At 41.4% G+C, this 24,623-nt stretch overlaps 1 protein-coding gene across 1 annotated transcript; it reads left to right on the forward strand.

Moving 5' to 3' along the window:
- The first annotated feature begins 742 nt into the window (after positions 1 to 742).
- Positions 743 to 22,771, forward strand: apln (apelin). The gene is made up of 3 exons (XM_085433278.1): positions 743 to 1,082; positions 14,634 to 14,806; positions 18,690 to 22,771. Exons 1-2 carry the CDS (start codon positions 1,016 to 1,018, stop codon positions 14,798 to 14,800), a joined length of 234 nt encoding a protein of 77 aa, XP_085289404.1. The 5' UTR covers positions 743 to 1,015; the 3' UTR covers positions 14,801 to 14,806; positions 18,690 to 22,771.
- The last annotated feature ends 1,852 nt before the right edge of the window (positions 22,772 to 24,623 follow it).

Genomic DNA, 24,623 nt, shown 5'->3' on the forward strand with positions numbered 1-24,623 from the left:
AAGTTTTTTCCTGCATTTACTCCAAAGTGTCACGGACGCTAACTTCAAACGGCACAGATGATTTAAGCCGTACCTTTGGCGAGACATGACTGCCAGGGCAAAGAATAGTATGAGGAAGAAAGAGCTATACAGCTGGCGGAGATACAAAAGCAGGAAAGCATGAACCTCATCTCACACCTTCCCTTCTTTCATCTACTTCCCCTTATAAGCTGGTATTTTGATTTGTGGATTCCTGGCAAGCAGCCCTTTTTGCAATTCAAAGACTTTTCAACAAGAGCATCTGTTTGGGTATTATCATAAACCTGCATGTGCCCCCCACCACACACCCTTCACCTCCCTGCTCCTCCCTCTCCTCCTTCCCTTTTCTCTCTCTCCTTCTCCTTCATCAGCCGTGTGCACTTGCATGTTTGAGGAAAAGGGGTGGAGATGGTGGGTGATGATGGGGCAAGGGGGGCTTTTCCGTGACCCACAGAGTCAATGATACATAAGCCACATGACCAACTAGTCTCCTTATCCAAGGCAAACAGGAGTGACACACACACACACAGACACACACAGAGGCACACTGACAGGCAGACCCGCAGGCTGACTTTCAGCGCATTCACAGCTCCGCTGAACTCACGTTGCCGTTTCTTTGACAGAAGAAAAGAAGAGATTCACGTTCACACACCTCCGTGGGAGAGCTCAGATAAAGACGCGCCTTCAGTCTTGGAGTGGCGCTGTCACACACTGATACACAAATACGTATTTAGACAAATACACAGGCACAGTCAGGGAGCCACCACACGCACGCACACGCATTCCCACAAACTGACACACTCACTTCTCTCACACACACACACACACACACACACACACACACACACACACACACACACAGGGAGCAAACAGTCTCTCTCTCTCTCTTGCTCGCTCAGCTGCTCTCCCTCTCTCTCTCACTCCCTCCCATCCACACACACACACCACTACAGTATATCAGTGAGTGACTAGCGGAGAGCCAGAGGGGAGTGCAGAAATGAATGTGAAGATCCTGACGCTGGTGATTGTGCTCTTGGTGTCTCTGCTGTGTTCTGCCAGTGCTGGTGAGTACAGGAGCGGCCAGTCTTGTCGCTGGTCGTCTCCCTTTGCTTTGTATTTCTCTCTCTGTGTGCCTTGGGCTTGTGCAGGCAGCTGTAGTTGATCAGTTACCCAGCATGGTTAGCCTTGTGTGGGCTCTGAAAGGCAGGAATAAATATCAGCACCTGGTTGTATACAGTACTGCACTGCAGTGGTTATACTGTCTGCTATTGTACTGCCATGGCTTTTAAGATAAAGTTGAATGTGGGTTCTAGCTTGGATTGATCGTTTTCCTCCCTGCCTCACCTTGATGTGTGCTTGTAAGAGATGAAATGTGAAGAGCTTTTTATTGATGGGCATTCATTTGTTGAGCTGCTGCTGAGTGATACATATCCTGGATGTATGGATGTTTGTGGCTGTTATGAAATATAAGATATGCATGGCACATGTTCTGTAAGGTGGAGTGGTTCATTTATTGCTTGATGTATTCCATCTGAACCAAGTCCTATATAATTATTAGAGCACCCTACATATATATATGCACGCGTACCTCCCGTGGTGATGATAATGAGGACTGTAATTGTTATACGCATCAATGAGGGGAACTCAGATCCCAGATGCGTGGATTGTCTCTGGAGGGGCTCGGGCTTGATGCCTTGTCACAGTAAAATTCCGTAAAGTGCTGTTGCGTCTCTGGAGCCATTGTTAAACAACATATCAGTTCTACTGTGGACCTCAAATGTCTGCAATTTGGAACAAAAACACTGACTTGGGACATTTAAACAGCAAGAGGGCATATCCACTCTGTTAGTTCATGGAAGTAAATTGATCCTGGGGGGCGCAGTTTAGACAATCTGCAGATTTGATGCAGGTAACATTATGGTGTGAAAAAACAACAGTTAGGCCTGTGTCAATGTCTAGACTATTCTTGGGTTTATCACCTACCCACCAAGTACAGCTGCTTAGAAAAACACATAGGCAGGTTGTGCTGATATTTAATACATATGTAAGATCCATATTGCTGGATATAGACCATTTATCATAACATTTAGCCTACTGGCATGCTATTTGGACTACATTATGAAGCATAAAGGCCTAAGCGTATTCACTGTAAGACTCCTTATGCTGCTAGGTCCTGTACAGACAGTGTTTTGAGATACTGTGTAGACTTTATGCTTTCAAGATGCTGTCCACTCCGTATCGATCCGTGGCCACAGCACTCACGGTTCCCATGCTTCCCAGCACATTCATTACAGCGACATGCTATTTTTGTCTGAGGCTCTCAGCACATGAGTAAAATGGGAAGCAATTATCTTGCATCATGGTCAGTGTCGTTTTTCACGCCCTGCGTGTGGCTAAGCATGTTCCACGCCTGAGAGCCCACCGTGCTACACCAGCGACAGGGAAAAGAAAGCTGCTGTGCCTCGGGCTTTCATGGCAGCTTATCCGTCTCAACGTTCAAGTCCTGCCGCCTATGCGCCTCTCTGTTCCCTGGCCGCTCCTGTAGTACCAGAGCTCCATTGACAGAGAGGAAGAGAGAGAAATGGAGCGAAGAGAGAGGAAGGGATGCAAGTGTGTTGCAGCGTTGATGGGTGTGGGGAGGGATGCTAGCTGGAGTGTGCCTGCGTAGCACAAGCCTCTGCTACAGTATGCGCTGTCGCGGGAAGGTGTCGGAAAAGGCTCTGCATGTAGGCAGTGGGTGTGAAGCCTTTCATCTTGAGACAAATGCTTTTCCAGTTCAGTGGGCTTTCGCTTTCTCAGGCATCTGTGCGTGTGTACATGTGTGTCAAAGAAAGAAGAGATACATAGAGAGTAAGACAGAGAAAGCATGTTTGTGTGTGTGTGTGTGTGTGTGTGTGTGTGTGTGTGTGTGTGTGTGTGTGTGTGTGTGTGTGTGTGTGTGTGTGTGTGTGTGCACTTGCAGGAAGCAGTGAATATAGATCTGGATCTGACTGATATAGGGTGGGGAAGTGTGAGCTTTGATGCCTTGATTGCATTTATGGGTGCAGATGCATATTAGCAAAAACTCCTCGCGCAACAGGCAATTCACCTAGACAACCTAAAGCTACTTCCAATATTCATCCAGCACACTAAAAGAGCTGCTGTGGCCTTCTCTATGCAATATTAGCATCCTTTAGCAGCGCACTTCAATTACCCATCCTTGAAAAGCACTCTGGCACAAGAGTAGGCTCCAGCTTTGGACATGTTGTATCCATAATTCATCCCGTGGCCGATCACTCTTCCTGCGTCTGAGGAACTTTAAAAACTGGGGTATAAACAGTGGTCAGTCTCGCGTCTGTCACAGCCTCTTAGAAAATATCAAAGCTTAATTTTTACGTGCCATGGAAACACCCGGCCAATCTTCACCTGGGGTAAAAACAATAGCAGCTGGTTCAGACAAGCATATGCACATGCACACACAAACACACACACAGGTACAATTGTGCAGCCTGGGATGAACAGGTGAGGCTGTGGTGAGTGTGAGCGGGGCACGAGGACCAGATTAGAGCCATTATCTGGTAGAGAAATCGTCTGCTTAGGAAGGGGGCGATTTTATGAGAGCTGTCAGCAGTGCTATTATTCCATATTAAACTTTGATGTATTGTTGGGGCTGGCTGCTCAGCGCTACCAGCATGCATCTACATACTGTACTCTTTCCAGCCTCGCTCAGATGCTCAGCCAAGTGTTACGGGTCAAAAGACATGCAGCCACTCATTAAGTCACATAGAGGCATAAAAACTGGCTAGTTAGGTGTGATTATTTTGTTAAACAACATCTATAGATGTAAACCTACCGTGACCAGGAAGCTTTAAATCATAATCCCCCAGTTTTCTAAAGTAATGAAGGTGTTTGTGCCTGTGGATGTTATTACGGTGGAGAAAAGAAAAGCAGCTAAACTTTTCCAGATGTCCAGGGATAATATAATAATAGCGGGCAAACAGTTGTGTCAAAAGGGGAGCAGTGGAAAGGTTATTACAGGATTACAGAGAATCACAAAGCCTTTTTAAGGCACAGAAGCTTGTGAGGACCAGTTGGGTTTATATCGCATCCACAGGGTCAGATAAAATCTGTTTCATGAAGAACCTGGATTTCCTCTTGATGCAACCTAAGAATGAAATAGATCCAACGACCTGCAGCATCACTGTAGTTTCTCTTCTGCAAAGACAAACGCAGACATTGACTAATCTAAGCGGAGCTTGGAGTCTCAGTAAAGAGTGATTTGTTTTCCTCTTGTTGACTTCTCTGTTGGCTTAAATAGAAGCACCAGAACAATGTTTTTTATGATTATATATATATATGCACTCTGGGTGACTTTGGGACATAGGATGAAAATAAATTTGTCAGCTGTCAGCTATTTTTCCATCCTACTTATACTGTATGGATGTGCTGATATATTGCACTGTATATCACGTTCTTTAGACTGTAATTATGGACAGCCAAGAGGGGTATTGCATCAGGAATTTCTGACAGAGACAATATTTCTTACTTGGTGAAAAAAACCCATCTATCCAATATAAACAGTAATACCATCAATTAAGTGTAAAAACAGTTTGCAGGTATCTGGATTTGCTTGTTAACAGCTACAAACCCATAGTTTATTATACATGAGGTTCTCACGTCTTCTGTGTTGACAATAAGCATAAATAAGGCGTTAAACCACTGTGGTCTGTATTTAACAGCCCATAGACAGCACTGCTTTACTGCATAGATTAAAATATGCTGTTATTTTAATCTGTTTGTTAATTAAACAATACTATTTTCATTCAATATCACCCAAACATGGGTTTATGATGTGAGCTTCAGTGTTCCTTGAAGTTTCTGTGAGAAGCACATAAAAAAAAAAACTTTCTGAGATCTGTGTAATATCACCCAACATGAGCTTTGATAATGGCATTCTGGCACTCACAAATAATTGCTCTGGAGTGGAAGTTGAGGAAGAGATTTAGTGAAAAATCATAACTCATTTGGTAGGGATATAAGGCTAACCTTTGGGTGAACACTCCCCAGAGAGGTCAGCTGTTGAAGACTTTGGCATATGTGACTGCTGTGCTGCTGTAATGTGATTCAGAACCCACTGAATGAATAAATCTACTCACTTAGATCTTCCCTTGAGAGTTAATCCAGTGAAGGGGGTAGAAAAGCAAAGGGAGGAGTTAAGGAACGTCCAAGAGACAGAAAAGAGAAGGATTGGCAGGAAGAGGTGTTATCTGGATTGTGAAGAGACAGCTACAGCTACACCTAAAATTTCTAAGTGGATGTTTCAGCCTGCAGTAATGGATAATAATTGCATTTCTCTTCTGTAAATAAGTCTTCTGTTAAGCTACATTTTCTTTCCTTTTCTTATTGGAGACCAGATCTCCTTTGAGTTTTGAGAACACAGCCCTTTAGCTTCGGATAAGCGTTAGTTTAAGGGGCTCCTGTGTTAACCAGAGCTCATGTGATCACCAGACCCTATCATCAGGCTCGGGGCACTCCTTACAACTTAATTAGAGCCAGATATTTTCAAAATCTGCCCCTTTTTCCTCCAGTGTCCAATATTAAATTGACTTATGGCTCTCTTTTTGAACATTAAGTGCTACATTTATAGTGGTTGTAGCTGCAGATCAGATTCCTGATCGCGATCTGAGTGGACATTTTTATTAACAGCCAGCCAGACCGCAGAATAAATACTGTGGTCTTTGGGAAAGCAGGTGCCTTAATTACTTTCATACTCGATTTGTAAAAAGCCAGAAAAGGAAAATATGACTTTTGTGTATTACTTTAAAGACATCATTTGTGGAAGAAGTACAAATTTAAGGACCAAACAGTTATGCAGAAACAGAATTTAATAAATACTGCTTAGAGTATTGTCGCCTCTAACATCAAATCTCTATGGATGGCATTTTGGATAGTGAGATTTCATATATGGCTAAAAGTGTTGCACAGCTGGCTGATGTTAGGCAGTTCTACCTCAGATGAGGGATTTCAGTGCTGTGAAGATGGCAGTGTGGATTGGGACTATGGAAGTGTAGCCGCACTTCTTAGATTTTGGGTTCATTTAGTGACTCCCCCACTGGGATCTGCTTAAACTCAAAGCCTCAGGCAACACGATGTGCATGTCTCACTTATACTCGGGGAATTATAGGATGTTGTGGTATACCTCATGTGGTTTCAGACTGTCATGTACCTTATGTTCTCGACTTAAATTAAGTGCTTGGAAATGGGAAATGTACAACCTCCACACAACTGGGTACCTTCAGTGACTGAGAACTCACTCATTTATGAAATCATGCATTATTCATCACAATTGCGCAGTCTTTGATCACAAATGTTATTTTCCCTGGGAGACTATTTCACACCTCCACATACATTTAAACGCTGGTCAATGAAATGATCCGCCGCTGACTGAATACCATGGATAAGGGGCTGGCCCCTCACTGAGTGCCTCTGCCTCATTCATTGAGGAAGACAGCCCACCCTGCAGTACTCAGAGCCCCTGAACATGAACAGATGTTTTTGACAAAAAAAAGGAAAGAAAAATAATATATGGAATTCATAAACATGCATCCACATCAGGCAAACAGTTTATCCTAAGAGCGGACGGAAACCTCGCTGAAGCAGAAGGCCAATAAACACAGAAGTTCAGCTCACCGGCAGCACTGTGCAGCTAAATCTGTCAGTAAAGTCTTTGCAATTTTATTTCTTTGCTAAATCTGTGTGATGAAATTGCTTATTAAATTTCATTGCACTGCCTTTAACCAAATGTCATTTCTCTGCATGCCACACGCACAGTATATCATTTTTATAGGGGAGACACTTTGGATTATAGATATACAGAAGTGGAAAACATTAAAGCAGAAATGCAAGATTTACTCCTACAGATTATTTCTATATATAGGAATACCTTATTGTGAACTACTCTTTAGCATTAAGCTTCAGGTTTCTACACTATTCCTTGTAGTTTGGTTGACAGGTAACACTGTCTGATGCAATGTAGGTGCTATTTTCCTTTAATAGCTCTGAATATGCAATGGGGAAAGGCAGTGGTCTCCTTTGGCTTTAAAAGCTGCAGTGAACCCTTTGCAGCGATGTTTCTCTCCCTCTTTCTGTTTCTCTCTTTTTCCCACATCTCAAATGGGAACGCAGGTTCACAGCATGGGGGGTGATGACACAGGAGAGGGAGGGGCTGTGTTTCACATCTGATTAGTGTGCCCATGGAAACGGATGGTTGGAGGATCCCTTTGCCCTTGACGTGCAATCTCTAGAGATTAGGGCAACGGTTGGTATCCTTACCTACGTACTGTAGCTGCCATGCGCAGAGATTTACCCCCGCTGATGTTAGCGGAAACAGCAGCAGCAGCAGCAGCAAGCATCTCTCCTGTTCCTGCCCTCAGCTGATTGGGCACACCTAGTGGAAAGTTGTAAAAGGAAATCTCCCCTTGTGTTTACTTTATGTTTTCTTTTCGGACTACTTAGTTCATGCAGCAGCTTCCAACCTGCAGTAACCTTGTAGCCACAAATTCACCTCTTCAGCTGTAGTGGGGGCTGTGAATAAACCAACATGCAGTCAAGTGGTGGGGAGAGGCAGTGGCTTCATTAGCTGGCTCAGTGCTGCTGCTGCTGCTCCTGGCCCTTTGAACTCATAGTGCTCTGATCATAGCAGACCACCAGCCTCACACCTCATCATTTCATACGCTCTCTAATTCAGGAGTATATACAGCATCACACTTCACAGGCAGCTGACATACTCAAAGGCACACAAAAAAGCCAGAAACCAGAGAGCTGTACGGTTTGTTTTTAATCACTTCTGAACCTTTAGTTCAGAGTTTTGGGGGTAACTTTCAGAGTAAGCTGGACACAGGGTTAGGTTTGAAAGCTGCAGTAATAGGAGCAACTTTTCATGCACTTTTGTTTCCTCGGTGGAGTTTGTGTAGACAAAGCCAGCCTTTAGCTCAACCACAAGCCTAGTATTATCACAGTACAACAATGCTGCATATCAAACAGTCCCCGACAGAAATAAAAGAAAGTGCTCACGACCAAAACAAACCCCCCCTCCTCTCCTCCGAGAGGAACACTCCAAGTCCAGTGGCCCACAGAGGACGTTAAAAACACCACAGACTCAGCCAGAGGGCTGATCTGGCATTCAGACTCAGTGCAGTGAAATTTGTAAATTGAGAACCTGGTCGGTTGACAATGTCATTCTTTTTGCTCCAAACTGAGCGCCTTTCATGGTGGCTGCCATGGTAACGTGGTCTGAAAGTCGGGAAGCAATTGGTACCAGTTTCTGCCAAAGCCCAGACTTACTGGTAGGAATGCAATATGCAGCGTTTCCGACACTAAATGCTGGATTGTACAGGATAAACGACAAGGGACGTCCTCCTTACTTAGGCACCATTCCATATGTGCAGGATGAATGTGTGGGGAGGCTGTCAGGCAGTGAGCAAATCCGCTGTGTGATGCTGTAGCAGAGCTGAGGCTTATTCTAGGTTAAAGAAAATGTTTGGCTTGTATCTGGCACAATTAGCACATTTCATCCTTAGCTTAATAACCCTGATCCCCTAATGTGCTTATGTAGTGGGAGCATCTCTGCCGATGACATGTCTGTGTCTGGCAGTGTGGGTTAGTATGTCTGTGGCAAAGGCGTGTCATAGAGGGATTCATTAGCTTAAGCGACTGCTCCTCTCCTTTTAGTGAATGAAGGAGGGAGGCACACGATGGAGACAGCAGGCCTCCAACGTCATGTAATAACCATGGCTACACACACCAGGGTATTTATTCTTCCTCTCTCCCACTAACGCAAATATTGTTTTGCTACCCGTAAGAATTACACAGTCCTATAATAAGCAACAACTATCTCCCTTACAGAAATAAATAATGATACCATCCTCACATTATTGTGTATATGACAAACAAATACTATAATACTAGTCCCTGTTTCATTTGAGCCTAAATGAAAAAAATGTTGTTAAGCAGTGAGGAATACTTTTCTATTATTAATGTTTAAGTGAAGTTTATAAGACTTTTGTAATTGTGTAAAAGAGGACAAGAGCTTTAGTTCTGTGTCTCTCATTTAATCCAATAATGATGCAAACAGGCTTTTAACCCCGAGAGACACAAGAAATAAGACTAAGAGTCTCCAGCTGTGCTAGCTGCTCATTGAGGCTGTACTTTGAGCAAAATACTACGATAACACTAACATTCAGGGATAATTAGCATATAATGTTTATCTTACTTTAACTAGTCATTATTGTAACATTTAACAGGATTAAAGTCTGTGTGGGTTCTCAGTCATCCAGGTCATAGTAATCTAAGGAGGTTGGAAAGAAAAGCAAACACATTTTCTAAGGTAACAGGATTTAAGCACTTTACATGAAGTACAACTGAGAATGATGGGAATGTAAATAATTTTGTGAAGGGGCTTACATGGAAAGTTAAAGACAACCTGTTAAGATTTCTTTCATTTCTATATTTCTATACACTTTGACCATCCTTTGGGGAAAAATCTCAGGCTTCAGACTGACAGGTTTTTTTTCTGCTTCTGGCTCTGTATGATCTCAAGAAAAATAATATTCTTAATATGAGTATGTCAAGTGCACAGCTCTGCCCCACCCACCTGCTGTTTAAACCTTATGTTTGCGGGGGGCACCCAATCAGACGAAAGTTGCTATGAAGAGGAACTGGTGTCGAGGAGCTTGTTTCAGACTGCAGGGTTGAAATCGGTGATTAGTATGATAAAAATAAGGATTATTTTGAACTGTGAATCATGCAAAGCTGCTCTAGGAGAGTCCAAGAATAAAAATATAGAACTGAACATGACATAATATGTTCACTTTGAGGACTCATCCTCATATAGGATCAAACATTTCAACTTACAAATAATAAAAGTCTTGTGCAAAAATTGAGACCGGTACTTCTTGGTCATGTTGTGGTGTTTCAGTGATTGAATGCAAAAAAGCACTTTTGGGACAGCAGAAAGGATTAATCCTCGGGACGCCATGAATTTCTGTAAAATTGTTAATTATAATAGTTGCTGACATTACTTGATAATCCTGGACATTAATGAGGTTTTTGATGCCCAGAGAAAAATGCCTCTTCACATTCCCCATTCCCATTCTGCCAGCTATTTGTTTACAGCTTGATATACATCGGTACAGACTGCAGCGCACGAGGCACAGATGTGTCAGATGAGTGATGTAGGGACAGCGATAAAACAAAACACAGGAGAGATTAGATTTGAAAAGCCCAGCCAACCGTGAAAATGCATCTCTGAGATTGCACACAATTGATTCATAATCAGTGCGACTGTGAGCGATGAGGCACAACGAGTAAACAAACAAATAAGATTCAAGAGGACAGCAAATCAATTTGAGGTGACAAAGAAAATTAAACACAGCTACGATTACATTTTAGTAGCCATTCTTCACTGTGCCTGTTTACATTTGATGCAACAGTTTCTAATGAACACAGCCCCCCCTGTATACTTGTTGCTGTAGACTCATGGGCTGGTTTAATCTCTTATGTCCTAGTGGCAGAAAAACCATTACGCTGTAGCTGCATTTACAAGAGCAGACATTTGTTATGTGGTCGTTTTGGCAGTCAATACACACAAATCAGCTTTACAACTATTAATAAGCAGCTCTGGCCCATTTGCTGTGCTGTGTTCCTGCACTGACACAGCACTGTGATATATAGGTTGCTCTTGCCAGCTATGAGGGCAGCTGATGAACTTGGCATTAAACCAGAGGACAGCTATTTCTCTTCTCTCTTCTGACTAGATGGACAAGTCCTGGAAGATGTATGTCTCTCCAGGCTCCGTTGATGGACTGCTGCAGAATCAACAGGGATAAGCTGCCAGTATTCGACTTTTCGCCTGGCTGTAATAAGACAGAGCACCAGCCATCACAAAAAAAAAACACAACATAACAGATATCACCTTAGGAGGTGGTGAAATTAGGGCTTGGAAATAGGGAGCAGCCCAGCTGCTATTCATCATTAGTCTTTTTCTCCTCCTCTACCCACCCTCACTCGTGCTCACTCGTGGCCTTCTTAAGCAACAGCATCGACAATAAACAGTCATTCCTGAAAATCCTTCTTTATTGAACTTTAATTCGGAAATTACAAAGTGTGGAGATTTGAGGGCAAAACTGGGGCTCCAAGGTCATCCGAAGTAGAGATAAGAGGCTTCTTATTGTGAGACATATACTATCCTGCCGTTTTACTGTTGTGCCAGCTGGACATAAACACGTGAATGTCTCATGGGAAAAGATCAAATGTGATACCACAGAAGCTGGATCCAATTTCACAGCAGTAAGATAGCTGAGATATCTTTGTTTATGGAGATGAAATATGTGTTATCCAATGATAAACTTGCCATGGAAACAATCAAAGGATCTTCTGCAGAAGCAACAGATGCTGCAATAATCATTCTGCAGGTATTCCAGTGATCCTAGGCTAGCTGTTGATGTATGTTGTTTCTGTCACATTTCCATGCGTTGCCTACAAGCTGCAAGAGTTAATCTATACTTCCAGTGTTATCACTGAGGCCCAGCTTATTTTTAGCAGCTTTCATTGCACTTCTCCATCCCATAGGCACATTGTATGAGTTGAGATTTGTCAGGAGAATCACAAGATGTTCTCCTTTCAAAACCCCAGTGCCGAGCAGTGGCTGACAGCTTGCCATGGTAGGAGACATCTAAATTGTCTCATTATGGACCTGGGTTATGACAGGCTGAGCCACCCGGAGAGGATGATGAGTTGTGTGAGCTGAGGTACAATTACTTTACCATCTTGCACTGCAGTGTGTGTAGGTCTGCACAGTGACTGACTCCATGTGTGCTTTGCAGCACTTGTTAAAGTAGTCCATCATTCAAAGATCAGCTGCAGTTGGGCTTTGAGCAGAACTGCAGGCACCACTGTGAGACATAAAAAGTCAGTATGTTTTAAGTGGACTGCCTGCTGCCCTCTCTAAAGCTGGAGATTGGAGGATTGCAACCCCCAATTTAATGTTTCTTTGTAACTCAGAAAATCATGTTCACTTCATAGAGCTATCGGGCAGGAGGACAGAAAATAGGCAGGGTTTTAAATGTTTAAATCCTGACAAAAACCATGCACCATTTACCCATTCCCAAAACCGTTGTCATGTCTTCCACCTCCAAATATGACCACCCAGCCACGTTTCAACTAACTCTGTCTCTAAAAAACTGTACAAACAAGTTCATTTCAAGCATGCTGAAGACTCCCTCCATTGTGATTCTGTGTGTTCTGTGTCCAAATGCCGAAGGTGTTTCAGAGGTGAATGAGGAGAAACAGGACCTCCCTATAAAACTTCTGTTAGCCTCAAAATCTTCTCAAACACAGAGAGTATTAACATTCAATCCCCTGGATTTGAGAGAAATGAACCGAATGCCTTCAGAATGAGTAAACGTTCCTCATTCACTGTGTCTGGAACAATAACAAAAGGATAATGCGCAGATTAGTGCTCCAAGGGGCAAAGATGTGCTTTAGATGCGGAAATATGCAACCAAGACTTTCCCTGCTGCCAATGAATTAGCCCACTGTTAGCGCACAAATATACTGTGTAATATGCTTGCCGGAGAAGATTAGCATGGAAATGCAACTTGAGATGTCTAGTGTTTCAGGGATATACATTAAAAACATTCAACAAGCTGTCTGGCTTAGTCACGCCATACACCATTATTTAAACCTGAAAGCTAGAAACCCTTCTCTATTTCCTCCTTTTCAGTGGAAGCTGGTCTTTTAAAATGTCTTCATAAAGCCACAGCTGAAGGTCATTAATTAATAAAAGCTGCAGAAAGACTGTTTTGAATGCTGCTCTTGAAGAAAGTTGCCCTCTATTCAACCACACTGATCTTAGCTATTAGAGAAACTTGAGGGTTTTAAATGCAGTTCTGGAGGCAGTCTTTAAAGTTTCAGACAGACAAAATCCTCGGGGTCACAGCTGTGCCGTCTTCATTTAATATCATGACTGTGCCGCAACCAAACCGATGGAAACAGTCTTAAGGAAGCAGGGAACTTAGCATCATCATGGCTTTTCTAAGCTCCTCAAGTGCTGTCCTCAGTGTATTTTCTGCTTTTACAAGCCTATGCAGTCAACTGGCTGACTTATCTTAAGCTGTGTCCTCACCCCAGCTCTTGTAAAGGCAGGGAAGGTCATTCTCTGGGGAATTCTAAAAATGGTGCCAGTCTCTCTGAGGAGGGGAGACGGGAATGTCATGACCTCATGTGAATAATGTCAATCAGCTTGTTTGATGAGAGACACCCAAAGAAAGGAGGAAGGTTGGCAGTTTGGATCTGAAGAAATCTTTTTCTTATGGGTAGATGAGGTTGCTGAACAAAGTATTTTACTAAAGCAAGAAAGGTTCACTCTAAAACCCCCAATCTGTCTTTGGGGCTTTAGCTTGAGATTACACCGTGGTATGGAGTTTATAAGGGATGGTTATTTTTGAGGCAGAGGAGGGATTTAATGAAATAAACTATTGTGTTTGGTTAGAAGGACCTAGAGTTTTTCAAGTATGACCTTTACTACAGACTACAACTCACAATATCTTCCTCTTCTACTTCAATCTGAAACAAAATGTAAGTCAGCCTTTTCTGAGTCCTTCAATCTTTACAAGTCAGAAATCTCTAGAGTGCCCATGCAATCAGTGTGCAGCTCCATTTCAGTAACTTAATATTATATGAAATTAATGGTTGGTTGCACACATCCATTTGTTAGTTAAGATGAAAAATGCATCACTGTGTATGTAATACCTGTATTATTTGCTGGTATGACATTTAATCACTTTGACATGTCCAAAGCCCTTTGCTGCCTTTACTCAAATTTTACTGGATGAACAAACTGGGTGTGGTGTGAAAGATCACCCATGATAAATATTATGTTACACACAAAGATATGCAGCAAAATATTTTAAAGAAAAGATCTCTTGATCCCCAAAAAGAGGTTGGGAGTGGGGGGGGGGTCTCTGCTAGTTTGTAATAGGTTGAAAGGTCATAGAGACACTTAGGGTGGACCAAACCATTAAAAAATGGAGTTGGGGGATGAAGCGCTGGGGGGGTGGCTTAAGGGGATCAGGGCACACTTATTGAGAGATGACTGAAAACATCTGGGTTCACTCTCATACACACATTCACAGGCACTCTGTGAGACCCAACGCTGTTAAACCCATCCCCAAGAATGGATCAAACACTGCAACGAGATGCACCTCCACGAGTGTTGGTGCTTGTTTGTAATCTTGAGGGAGGGTGACAGAGACATGAGACATGAGGGTTTGAGGGGTTTTTTTGCTTCTGCCAGGGCCGTGTATCTGTTATGCTTTCCTTTGGACCACACTGAGTTGATGAACTACAACACTGGGTGGGCTTAGAGAAGGCCACACACACTCTCTCACACACTTATTTATGTCTATCTCTTCTTTCCTCATCTATTACCAATGTGATTCTTCTCTGCATCCGGTGACATATTTTCTTAGGCTCTGATGGACTTGGCAGATATCCTGAATGAAAAAACACTGTGAAAAACCATCATCAAGACAATTTTCAGGTGTTAAATTGGTCTTTTCTCTCTGTGTGTCTTCCAGGTCCCATGGCCTCCACGGTGCATGGCAGAGAGCTGCAAGATGCATCTATGGTGAGAAAAATGGTCCAGCAAAACTCTGCAAGGGGCGGTCAGACCCACAGACCAACCAGCTCGAAGAGAAGACGCCCACGGCCCCGTCTTTCCCACAAGGGGCCCATGCCGTTCTAGAGCAAGGTGAGTTTGTCTTTAACTGACCACTCACTAGGCTTTGTTGACGAAATGCTGCTACAAACCCATAGTAAAACAGTCGAATTTCAAGCAGTAAAAGTCTTCTACTCTCTATGGATATCTTGTGGAAAAAAACAATGTGCTAATCTCTGCTGTGTTTGCCCATTAGACCAATTTTCTGTCAAGTCAGAGCTCCACATTTCTCCAGAGAATATGAGCCAATACACCTCCTGATATATTAAATTCTAACTGCTGACTAGTGAGGAAACCCAACTTCACAGAGGAATTTCTAGGGGGAATGTTATTTTGAGTCCTGGAATACTTTGTTGGCAGAATCCCTTTGGATGTTTTGGATTGAATGGGAACTTAAACTCTTACAGGAATACTGAAAACTCTGTTAATGACAGCCAGACTGAGCTCCAACACAAGGATGTTATTGTTGGCAAGCAGATTATTAGACTTAGCCCACCAGCTTGCATGATTTCCTATTATGACTAAGGTGGTTTTTAAGTCTACCTCATTTATTTCCTCATACAGTAGAAAGATATACTTAGAAATCTTACCTTTGAGCCAATTCAGCTGGAACAAATCTTTACTGTCCACCTGGTTAAGTCAGTTAAAACACATTTTCCTCAAAAAGAATACTCTGTAGAGCCGGGTTTGTGGGTGGCACCATTTTTCTTGCGAGGGGATGTTTAACTTGCTGTCAAATAAAACAAGGCTTTGTATGAAAAAGCTTTCATCCAAGATCTGAGATAACATTATACTTATCACTTTTTCACATTGATCAGAACCAAAACAAACTCTGCGTTTCAATAAAAACCAGATAAAGCTTCAATGGGAAACTAAAATATACCGCGGACATTTAAATAACATGATCAAATTTACAGAACATACAGATTTAAATTTACTGATGTCAGCATGTCACAGCCTCAGACGCCGTGAGAGGCAAGACACAATATCCCTGCAGGAGGTGTCGACTATACAACGCTGACCTGCAGAGGTCCACCATAAATTGAATCTGTAGTGAGAGGAGGCTGCAGCCAGAGTGCGTCAATGGATGGTTAATCAGTTTTAAGAAAAAAGGATCAAAGCTGCAGAAGTTTGGAAGCTCTTTTCTTTAAAGTAGCCATTTTTACAATCATAGGTGATTATTTTTCATTGTACTTTTCTAGATTTAGACTTCCTTTGAACTCATTCCAGAACTCTAAAGGTGAAAACAATGAGTAAGGACCAAGCCAGAGTAGTTTGCACTTGAAGGACAGCATGGGTCTTACAACTTCCCTCGGTCTGCCAATAAAATGTGAGAATCCTCTCTGAGTTGAGTGGTCAGAGCTTATGTTCAGTGCCAGAGTTTTAGCCAGATAATGAGGGGAGCTTCGGGAAGTTGTGAAGCTCTGTAAAAGTGAACGGCTCAGTGAGTCACAATGCCGTCTCCGCAAACACCACTTAAACCACAACAAGCTGAAGATTTCCTTTTTTTGTTCACTTCCCTCTCTGGCTCCCCTCATTCTCGCAGAGTTCATAGTTCGCCTCATTCATAGATTGCTCCCCACATACCATGCCAATCCACCCCCACAGTGGGAATCGGGCTCTCCATTAGCAGCATTTTAGTGATAGCACTACCAACCTTCACTGAGTAAATGATCCAAAGAAAATCAGAGCTCAAAGTCTGAAGTTCTTCAGTCCCAGTTTGTTCACAGCCTGACTGAAGGAATTAAGTCTTCACAAGACCTGATGTCTCACATCAGTCCGTCCAACAAGCAGCTTGAAAGGCTTTGCTCTTCCTCGTGTGTCCTGCTTTCTTCTTCAGTTTGTGCTGATGATGGGAAAACCACCTCTAGCAGCAGCTGGAGTTGCAGTTTGTTCGATCAAAGCTTGAGTTCAATGGATATATCCAGCTGAGGACAGGACTCTTACACATGCAGGCTGTCTATGGATTTGTCGTTACTGGCCTAAACTTCATTACCAGACTATTTATATCAAAGATTAAGAACAGTTATTGCCCTGGCATCATCCATCCTCCAGCTCTGAGCTATTTAGCAACATCACCCCATTTCAGTGTCAACAACAGCTCGTCTTTTATTATCTATGACACCAGAGGCAAAGCTGGATTTTCTCATCATTACACATTCCAGATGTGAACCACTCTGAGAAGAAAGAGAGCGACCTGGGTCATCTTCTTTGAGTAGGCTCAGATCAAACCATGCTATTACAACTCTTGGATCTAAGCCATGCCAGTGACAGTCTAAAAGACGACGGGATATTTTAGATTTAAAGCCAGAGGCAATTTGTGAAAACCCCTGGTGGCCTTGAGTGTGAGAAAGCTCAGTGAATGAATCTTTTAAAAGAGTTTCCCATCAAAACAATGTAAATCAGGTCTGCATCTTCTCCCATACACTCACTATGTGGTAGAGTATGACTTCAAAAGGGCTGCTGTACTGAGATCATACACCAAACGGGGCAACAACAACAAACAACAGTACAGCTCAGTGGTGATTAGATATACCATACATCAGGTCTCAAGGCATTGCATGACCTCAGAAAAATGCTATCACAAAACAAAAACAGGTTCTTATCAGTGAATGAACCTCGTTGTCCGAGCCTTCTGAAATGATCACAGACCAGGAAAAGATAAAAGATGCGGGAAGATCAAAGATTTCGTCATTGTCAAGAAGTGATCCAATGCCCCGAGCGCAGTATAACGTTGGGATTGTGTTTCACAGCAAGATACACAATTGTTTTTCTTACTCCCTGCTGCATCTTCCAGTCGAAGGCAGTGAAATCTGGTTGAAACATGTCTGGGACAGACTTATAGTCTAGTTTATCAAGCGCAAGATAACACAAGGTATGACACATCGAAAATTTTAGAAACTAAAATGTCTTCACGTGAGTTGAGAAGTAGTAAGAAATCGAGTGTGATGACCTCTAACACTGCCAAAAACACACTTTTTAAACTCGGGAATATATCAATACATAAAAATATATACAGAAAGACTAAGATACAATTTTTATCATGAAGATATCTCTGTTTATATGGCACAAAGAGCTAAATTATCAACAACAAAGACTAACAAAATATTGGTACTAGCAACAGAAAACGATTAGGTTTGATGAATAGATGGATGGATTTAATGCCAAAATTACGGAGCCTATATTTTGCTAATAATAATACATTAGCAATACTGCATTTACAGAATAGTAAAACTGAAAATTAAAAATGATTTTAACAGTTAGCGCACACTGTTAACAGCATTGTTCATAGCATCGTTATCATAGAACATAAATACAAAATATTACAAATTTAAACCAGATGTCAAAGCATAGTTTCGTTAAATAAATCTATTAGACATATATGTTTTTATATGAGGAAATAGTAATTTAAATGACATCGTATATTTGTAAACCAGACTATAATAATATAAAAAATATTAAATTTTAGTCAATTATCAGTTTGGTCAAATCTCCCAACACAGCAAACATGTTGAGTCCTTGGTGCGTGTTTACTGAGACTGGAATGTAAACGTGGCGGAGAGACAACTGCCTCCACGAAGTGGTGTGATATCTTACCCCTGACAAACACCCTTAAAATGATCCTAATCAAAAGGCCTCAGAGTAAACTAACACTGAACTGAAAACGTCAAATAAGTGGAAAATGAAAGTAACCCTGGGTCGCAGTGAATTATCCCTTCAAAATAAAACAAAAACTAAAAAAGAAATTGGTTAATCACTCAATATTTTTGTGCATTCATCTTCACTGGCTGCATAAACTGAGGCAAAATGTTACAATAGTCTTAAGTTAATGTCTGCATGACTGAATGGTTTTCAGGAAAAACAGACGGCAGGGGCTCATGAACTTTCTTTTCTGTGTCGTCTTCCTGTTTTGCAGGCACTGCTTTGAGCGCCCTCCCCCAGGTTCTGATTTCTATGCTCTTCCTTTGCCTTGGGGGGCCTTGCAATGAAGGGCCTACGCTTGCCCAGCCTGAAGAGTGATGTCCATAGCACCTGCTGGTTCTTCAAGCAACTCTGTCCACAAAAAAAATCAGGACAAGCCGCTCACCCTCAGCTCTAGGAGGAACTGGGGGCAGGGAAGGGGGGGTGGGGGGTATTGAGCCCGAGCTATCAGACTCTATTTCTCTGTCTCTCTTTCTCTCTCTCTCTCTCCCTGACTACTTATCTATCTCTGTCTTCTCCCAAGTGTTTTTTTTTTCTTTTCAATTTTCTTATTATTTGCTTAATAGAGCCCAATCATAGCAATCTCCCTGAGTGTCTCACACACTTTGCATGACATGTGGTGGAGAGGGAGCCTGGTCAAAACAATCTGAATCCTAAAGCATCTGTCCCTTCTCCACGATGCGGTATTCCCACGTCTCGGATCCAAGGTTCCTGCAGCCGCTGATTTCATTGCTGTGTAGCTATTTAACGGCTTTACCGTCGGGTGAGGGCGCTGATCATGCAGACGGGGCAGTGTCAGTTTTAATAGTTGGCAAATATTAAGTTCGCTTGTGATACTCTGGATGTCTGATGCGAAAAAGGAATAAAAAGGTTTTGTTTGAAACGGACGAGCAAAAGCGTCACAACTTAATAACATCACTATCATCACTTAATTATCATTATTAATGGTGCTTTGTACCTCCTTATGACAGTACGTCCACATGCAAAGCAAAGACGGACTAAAAAGAGAGCACATACTATCAAAACAATCTAGTAAAGTGACAGAATAAGTCCTTCATTTAGGAGATTCTTTAATCCAAAGCTATTCTGGTGTTTCTGAACTCATTAACACCTTGGGAGGCGGGGTTTACGGGCGTGCTCTGTAACATGTCCCACCTTGGATGAGTCCTTTGACCCCAAATCCCAATCCTGTCCCCAATCCCCAGCCTTCTCACCACACCGCTGCCCCCGTGCAGCTGCTCTACACGACTGTTAACTGGCAGTGGCGGTCTGCTCCACCGACAGGCCGCCTTGCCTTTTAATGAAGTGCCAAATAATAACCTTCTCCACAATGCTGCCAGGAGCGAAGCAATGAAAGGTTAGGGCGAAAACGAGAAACACATTACCTCTTGTTTGAAGTCTTGATACACTGACACATTATGCATTTTAAATTTCTGCAAAGAGAAATCCAACACAAGGAGGACAAGTTAAATTAGACCAAAAAGAGCTCAGTTAATATGCCGCCGTGATCAGCCTACCACTAGTGCTCTGGCTGTTTTAACATTCAGCATATGGCTGGTTTGACCCTTTGACCGATATCTTTCACTGACAAAAATGCTATGCCTTTCCATCATACTGGAATATATTACTGTTTATGTTTATTTCTGTGTTATAGTTTGATTTCTTTTTTTCTCAGGGTGCTGTGATAGAGGCTTGTACTAGAGCAGTCTATTTTGTGCATTTATTTAACAAGACACAAACATACAATACATTTAAAACGTATATGAGCATATTTTCGTATATTGTATCTTTACTCTCCCTCGTATGTATACATCAATATAGCCATGATTTATTCCGATTCAGTCACTTAGTCACGATCCTTTCCCTACATTATGTTGGGTACAGTTGCCTTCCCGGTCTGCCTTTCCACAGCACAGGTGGTCACGGCTTTGATCATTACACTCATTAAATCCTAGAGTTAATCTTTCTCAGATGGATCTCCCCAAGGTTGGCCAGGGCCACTTAGTCTGAGCTCATTGTTAAATTGGCTTAGACAGAAACTGCACCCTTCCCCCTTTGCAATTTCCGAACCCCCTGCTGATTCAGTGTGTAACCATGTAACATATTAGGACTGTGACCTGTAGAAAAAGACACCTTACAATCCTTTGTTGTTGTGTATTAGCTGTGCAGAGCAACTTGCTAATTGCTTTTGTTTTCTTTAATCTGCTCCAGTTCAATCAGCAAACTCATTTCTTTCAAATCAGTTTTGACCACATAAGCAACTGGCAACTGATTAACCTAGATTTCCAACACTTTTCCCCTCTCGCCATGTCTCATGCAAATATTATAATAAAATGCAGAGACTTCTCAGTCCCAGCGTGAGATGCTTTTATTAAGAGAGCATCTAACATCACAGTGGTAATCCACCCAGCCAAGCTCACCTTGATTAAAAATGTATTAAATCCTAGGGCACTGTGAAGTGTAATAATTTCAGTTCCACCATTATTTTTTCATACCCTCTCAGACAGAGATGTAGATTTCATTAATGCTCCTCGGGAGTGAGACAGCTTTGCTCAGGATGTCTCATGTATTATTGGGGATGATAGTAAGGAGATATGAGCTGAGGATGAAAGTTCAAAGCCACAGGAGTTGGGATGCTGGAAGTAGACTGGGTCATGACACGGGGTTCAAATCAATGTTTCCCCATCTCAGAAGTTATTGTTACAGAGCCGAGCAACGTCTGTATCCGCACTGTTTTTCATGAATGTATCCTCACCATTCGCACCAGCCACGCTGCCCTTTCAGAGACCAGAGCAAACCAATGTTTATGTACAGAACCCTTTTTAAATCTCGGCCTGGTTATCAGTTGAATCCAAAAAAGACAAAAATCAAAAGCCAAATATCCCACTGATCCAAAGCCTCCGATGTCAATGAGTCCCAACAAATAGACGTGGCTTTGCTCCAAGACTTCTCTGCATGGGTTTGCAAGGCTGCACTTTTGCAATTCCATTATGCTGCTGGAAAAATACACCCTGAAAACAAGACTCTCTTGGTATGGAATGGTTTTCCAGTGTATTGTGACATTTTTTTTTTTTTTGTCTGATTCTTGTCTAGCTGGTTGTCCAAAGCTTACTTTTTTGAATACAGTGTGAGAAGCTGTATCTTTTGTGGATGTAACAAAATAGAAAAGTAGTCTGCAGCACAATATGTCGTGGACACGTGAAAGCTTTCAGGCATTCTTTTCTTGTAGATCATAGCCCACAGCCCTCCCCTGCACATCAGGTTAATGGGCCTTGTGGTGTGGAAGGACAAGCACGTCTAGGCTCAAACTGAAATGGTAAACCAATACATTATGCTCGGGGAGCAAAACCATTTTCCTTAATGGTCTTTTCCAGCAAGGCTTACACAAGAGAAACGATTCCTATCCTCTCAATGTTTCCTCTCCAGTTCCTCTTCTCTGTGACCATCACAAGGCCTGAGTAATGTTCCTATGCACTTGTTAGCATGTTTTCCTGGTAGAAAAATGTTTGTTCTGAGAACTTGCCCCCTCTGTGTTTAGTTATTTTCGTCCAAATGCATTTGGCTGGGAGTGTGTAAGGAGTGGGGATGAGCAGAGAGATAGATGTGTGTTACTGGTGGAAATGAGAATAAGCTAGAAACAGGTTTTAAAATACGAGCTTAGCCATTGATCTCCAATAGCTATCGACACAAACCGCCCTGCCCCGACACACACACTCACGCACAAAAAGATTGCAGAAAAAACACACGGTTTTTATTTTTTTAAACCTAAGATTCCTCTACACTGAACCAAACATTTCACTCGTTGTGGAAGTGGCAGACAGCACATTCCATGATTTTACCTTAGCCCATCAAACTGTATCATGTTGGCCTTCAGAGTGGGTGTCTGCAGGATCGAGTGGCTGATATTCAATCCAATGCATTCACAGTTTTTCCACCGGCTGGGCAATCCAAAGGATAACTAGATTTTATCTCCCGTGAGAAATGACTACGATCTGTCATTATCTTGGAGCCTCAAAATGAGACTTCCTACACCCAAAATAGCACAGGCCCCTCCTGCCTTGATTGCGACACGTTCTCCATCTATGTAACCACTGTGTCAAAAATCAGCTACGTTCAGAACAACCTTAGGAGAAACGCAGTGTGTAGGCTTACACACCATCGCAACAGTGTTACTAGGTCTCAAGCAGATACCATTTGAAAGACGATGTATTACTCCTGAAACTTATATCCTGTTTATGGTGTGTGCTCATATTACTCACCAGGCCAAATGTACAGTCCCTGTCTCTGTTTTGATGTTGAACTGGGCAAAAATAAATGACATAAATAAATAAATAAATAAAACAAGTGTATCAGAAATGGTTGAAATACTGTGTACATATTTGAACTTTTGGTTTCTAATTTATAAAAGATAAGCTTTAGCTCTTGGAGTACTTATTTTATTTTTCCTTTCATGCGTAGCTTTGTGTTTTTATTTTCTATTTCTGTAAAGTGTGTAAATATATCTTTATGATAATAAGTAATATTAAAAATCTTATTTTAAGAAAAAGACTGTGTCCTGTGCTTTTTTTTAAAGGAAAACTTCACATTGACGAAATAAGACAAAGAGTCGACACCCATGGATTTAGACACAGCTGTGTTATCCAGATATGTCTGTTATTGGACGCTGGATGAAAAGTCAGTTACTCACCAAAATTAGCAGACTTCATCCTCTGACAAATTTAAACTCCTGTACAAAATGTTCCCATCGACTAATCTTGTAAGGGTAAATATTTTCAAAATAAGTAAAAACTTTAGATTCTTGTCATATCTGGTGCTTGTGGATATCCTTTCTCTAATAGTAATGAAATACTTCAAATTATTGTTGAAAAATTTCTTTAAAATATGAAAATCTGAAGCTGATGTAACTGTTACAGAGAACCCACACAGACTTCTATGAATTTCATAGCCCCCTTTTTACATAATACCATTGAGTATTCATTGAGCTATTTCAATCTGCATAACAGTGGTGGTCAACTGACAATCAAACTGAAATGACGGTTCCTAGCACCACATAAATTATGTTTATTGGCTTTGTAGCTCCAGCAGTCACTTATATGATGCAAAAAATCAGACAGAAGCCATCATGCAAATAATTGTAGAAGAAGCACACTGCAAACCTTAACACTCAAAGTAATGAAATAATTAAGTAATGTAAACTTAATTTTTTAAGAATAGTCCTACTAACTCAAATAACACAAGATCAGCTAACATTTCTTTTTTCATTTGAGTTAGTTTAACTTATTATTTTTAACTATTTTGCATATTAATTACCTGCTACTCAAAAATACTTTTTATTACTTTTTTGATTTTTGAAATATTTAAACATTGAAAGAATGAATTTACTGCTCCCATTCATTCAGCACGAGTCTGATGGGGTAGATTTTAGAAGATACTGTGGCACTGGCTATAGTGATCCATGAACAACTCAGTTCATTACCAGTCTGTGAAAATCATTCATAGGAACTTTGTGGAAGTCTCCCAAGAACTGCTGATGAACTTCTTGGTCGTGTTTGGACCTACTACTGCAATAATCCCAAGGAACTGAACAATACTGTATTCATTCAGAGTACACTAGACTGGATGCTGGTAAACTGTTAGCTAACTTAGAGACTCAAGCAGCTGGATCACTGTATCTTGTTTTGTTTTTTGTTGTTGTTTATTTCATTTTTGAATGTTAACCATGCAGGTATTGAAAAATACCAGAACCAGGACAGCGGTATATGAACATTTTAAAATTTTCAAGTTTCAACAGTTTATAGTGTAATTAATTAATTAATCAAATCTGCTATTTTGATATTCAAAAGTACATATTGCCTTTAGTATTTAATAATCTTTGTAAAATGATTGATTTTAATATTTGTTGAATATTAACAATGAAGTGTGTTATTTGTGGAGGCCAAGAAAATATTTTTGAACTGAACAAATGTACTTAAGAGGTTTAATTTAGTAGTACTCAATGCAATTGAGGCAATCATTTGACTTTTTCACGTTTTTAAAGTTGATGTTTGACCTTTGTTTAATTGTAAAGGATTACAAAAGTGGACAATAAATATTAAGTTTTGCTAAACTAAAAAAGTCACTCTGTTGTAGTCATTCCTTTTAAGTTATG

The sequence above is a fragment of the Copadichromis virginalis genome, linkage group LG2, assembly GCF_057382275.1.
Source record: "Copadichromis virginalis isolate Kocher_CV1m ecotype Utaka linkage group LG2, C_Virginalis_male_GT1.1, whole genome shotgun sequence".
Lineage (NCBI taxonomy): Eukaryota > Metazoa > Chordata > Actinopteri > Cichliformes > Cichlidae > Copadichromis > Copadichromis virginalis.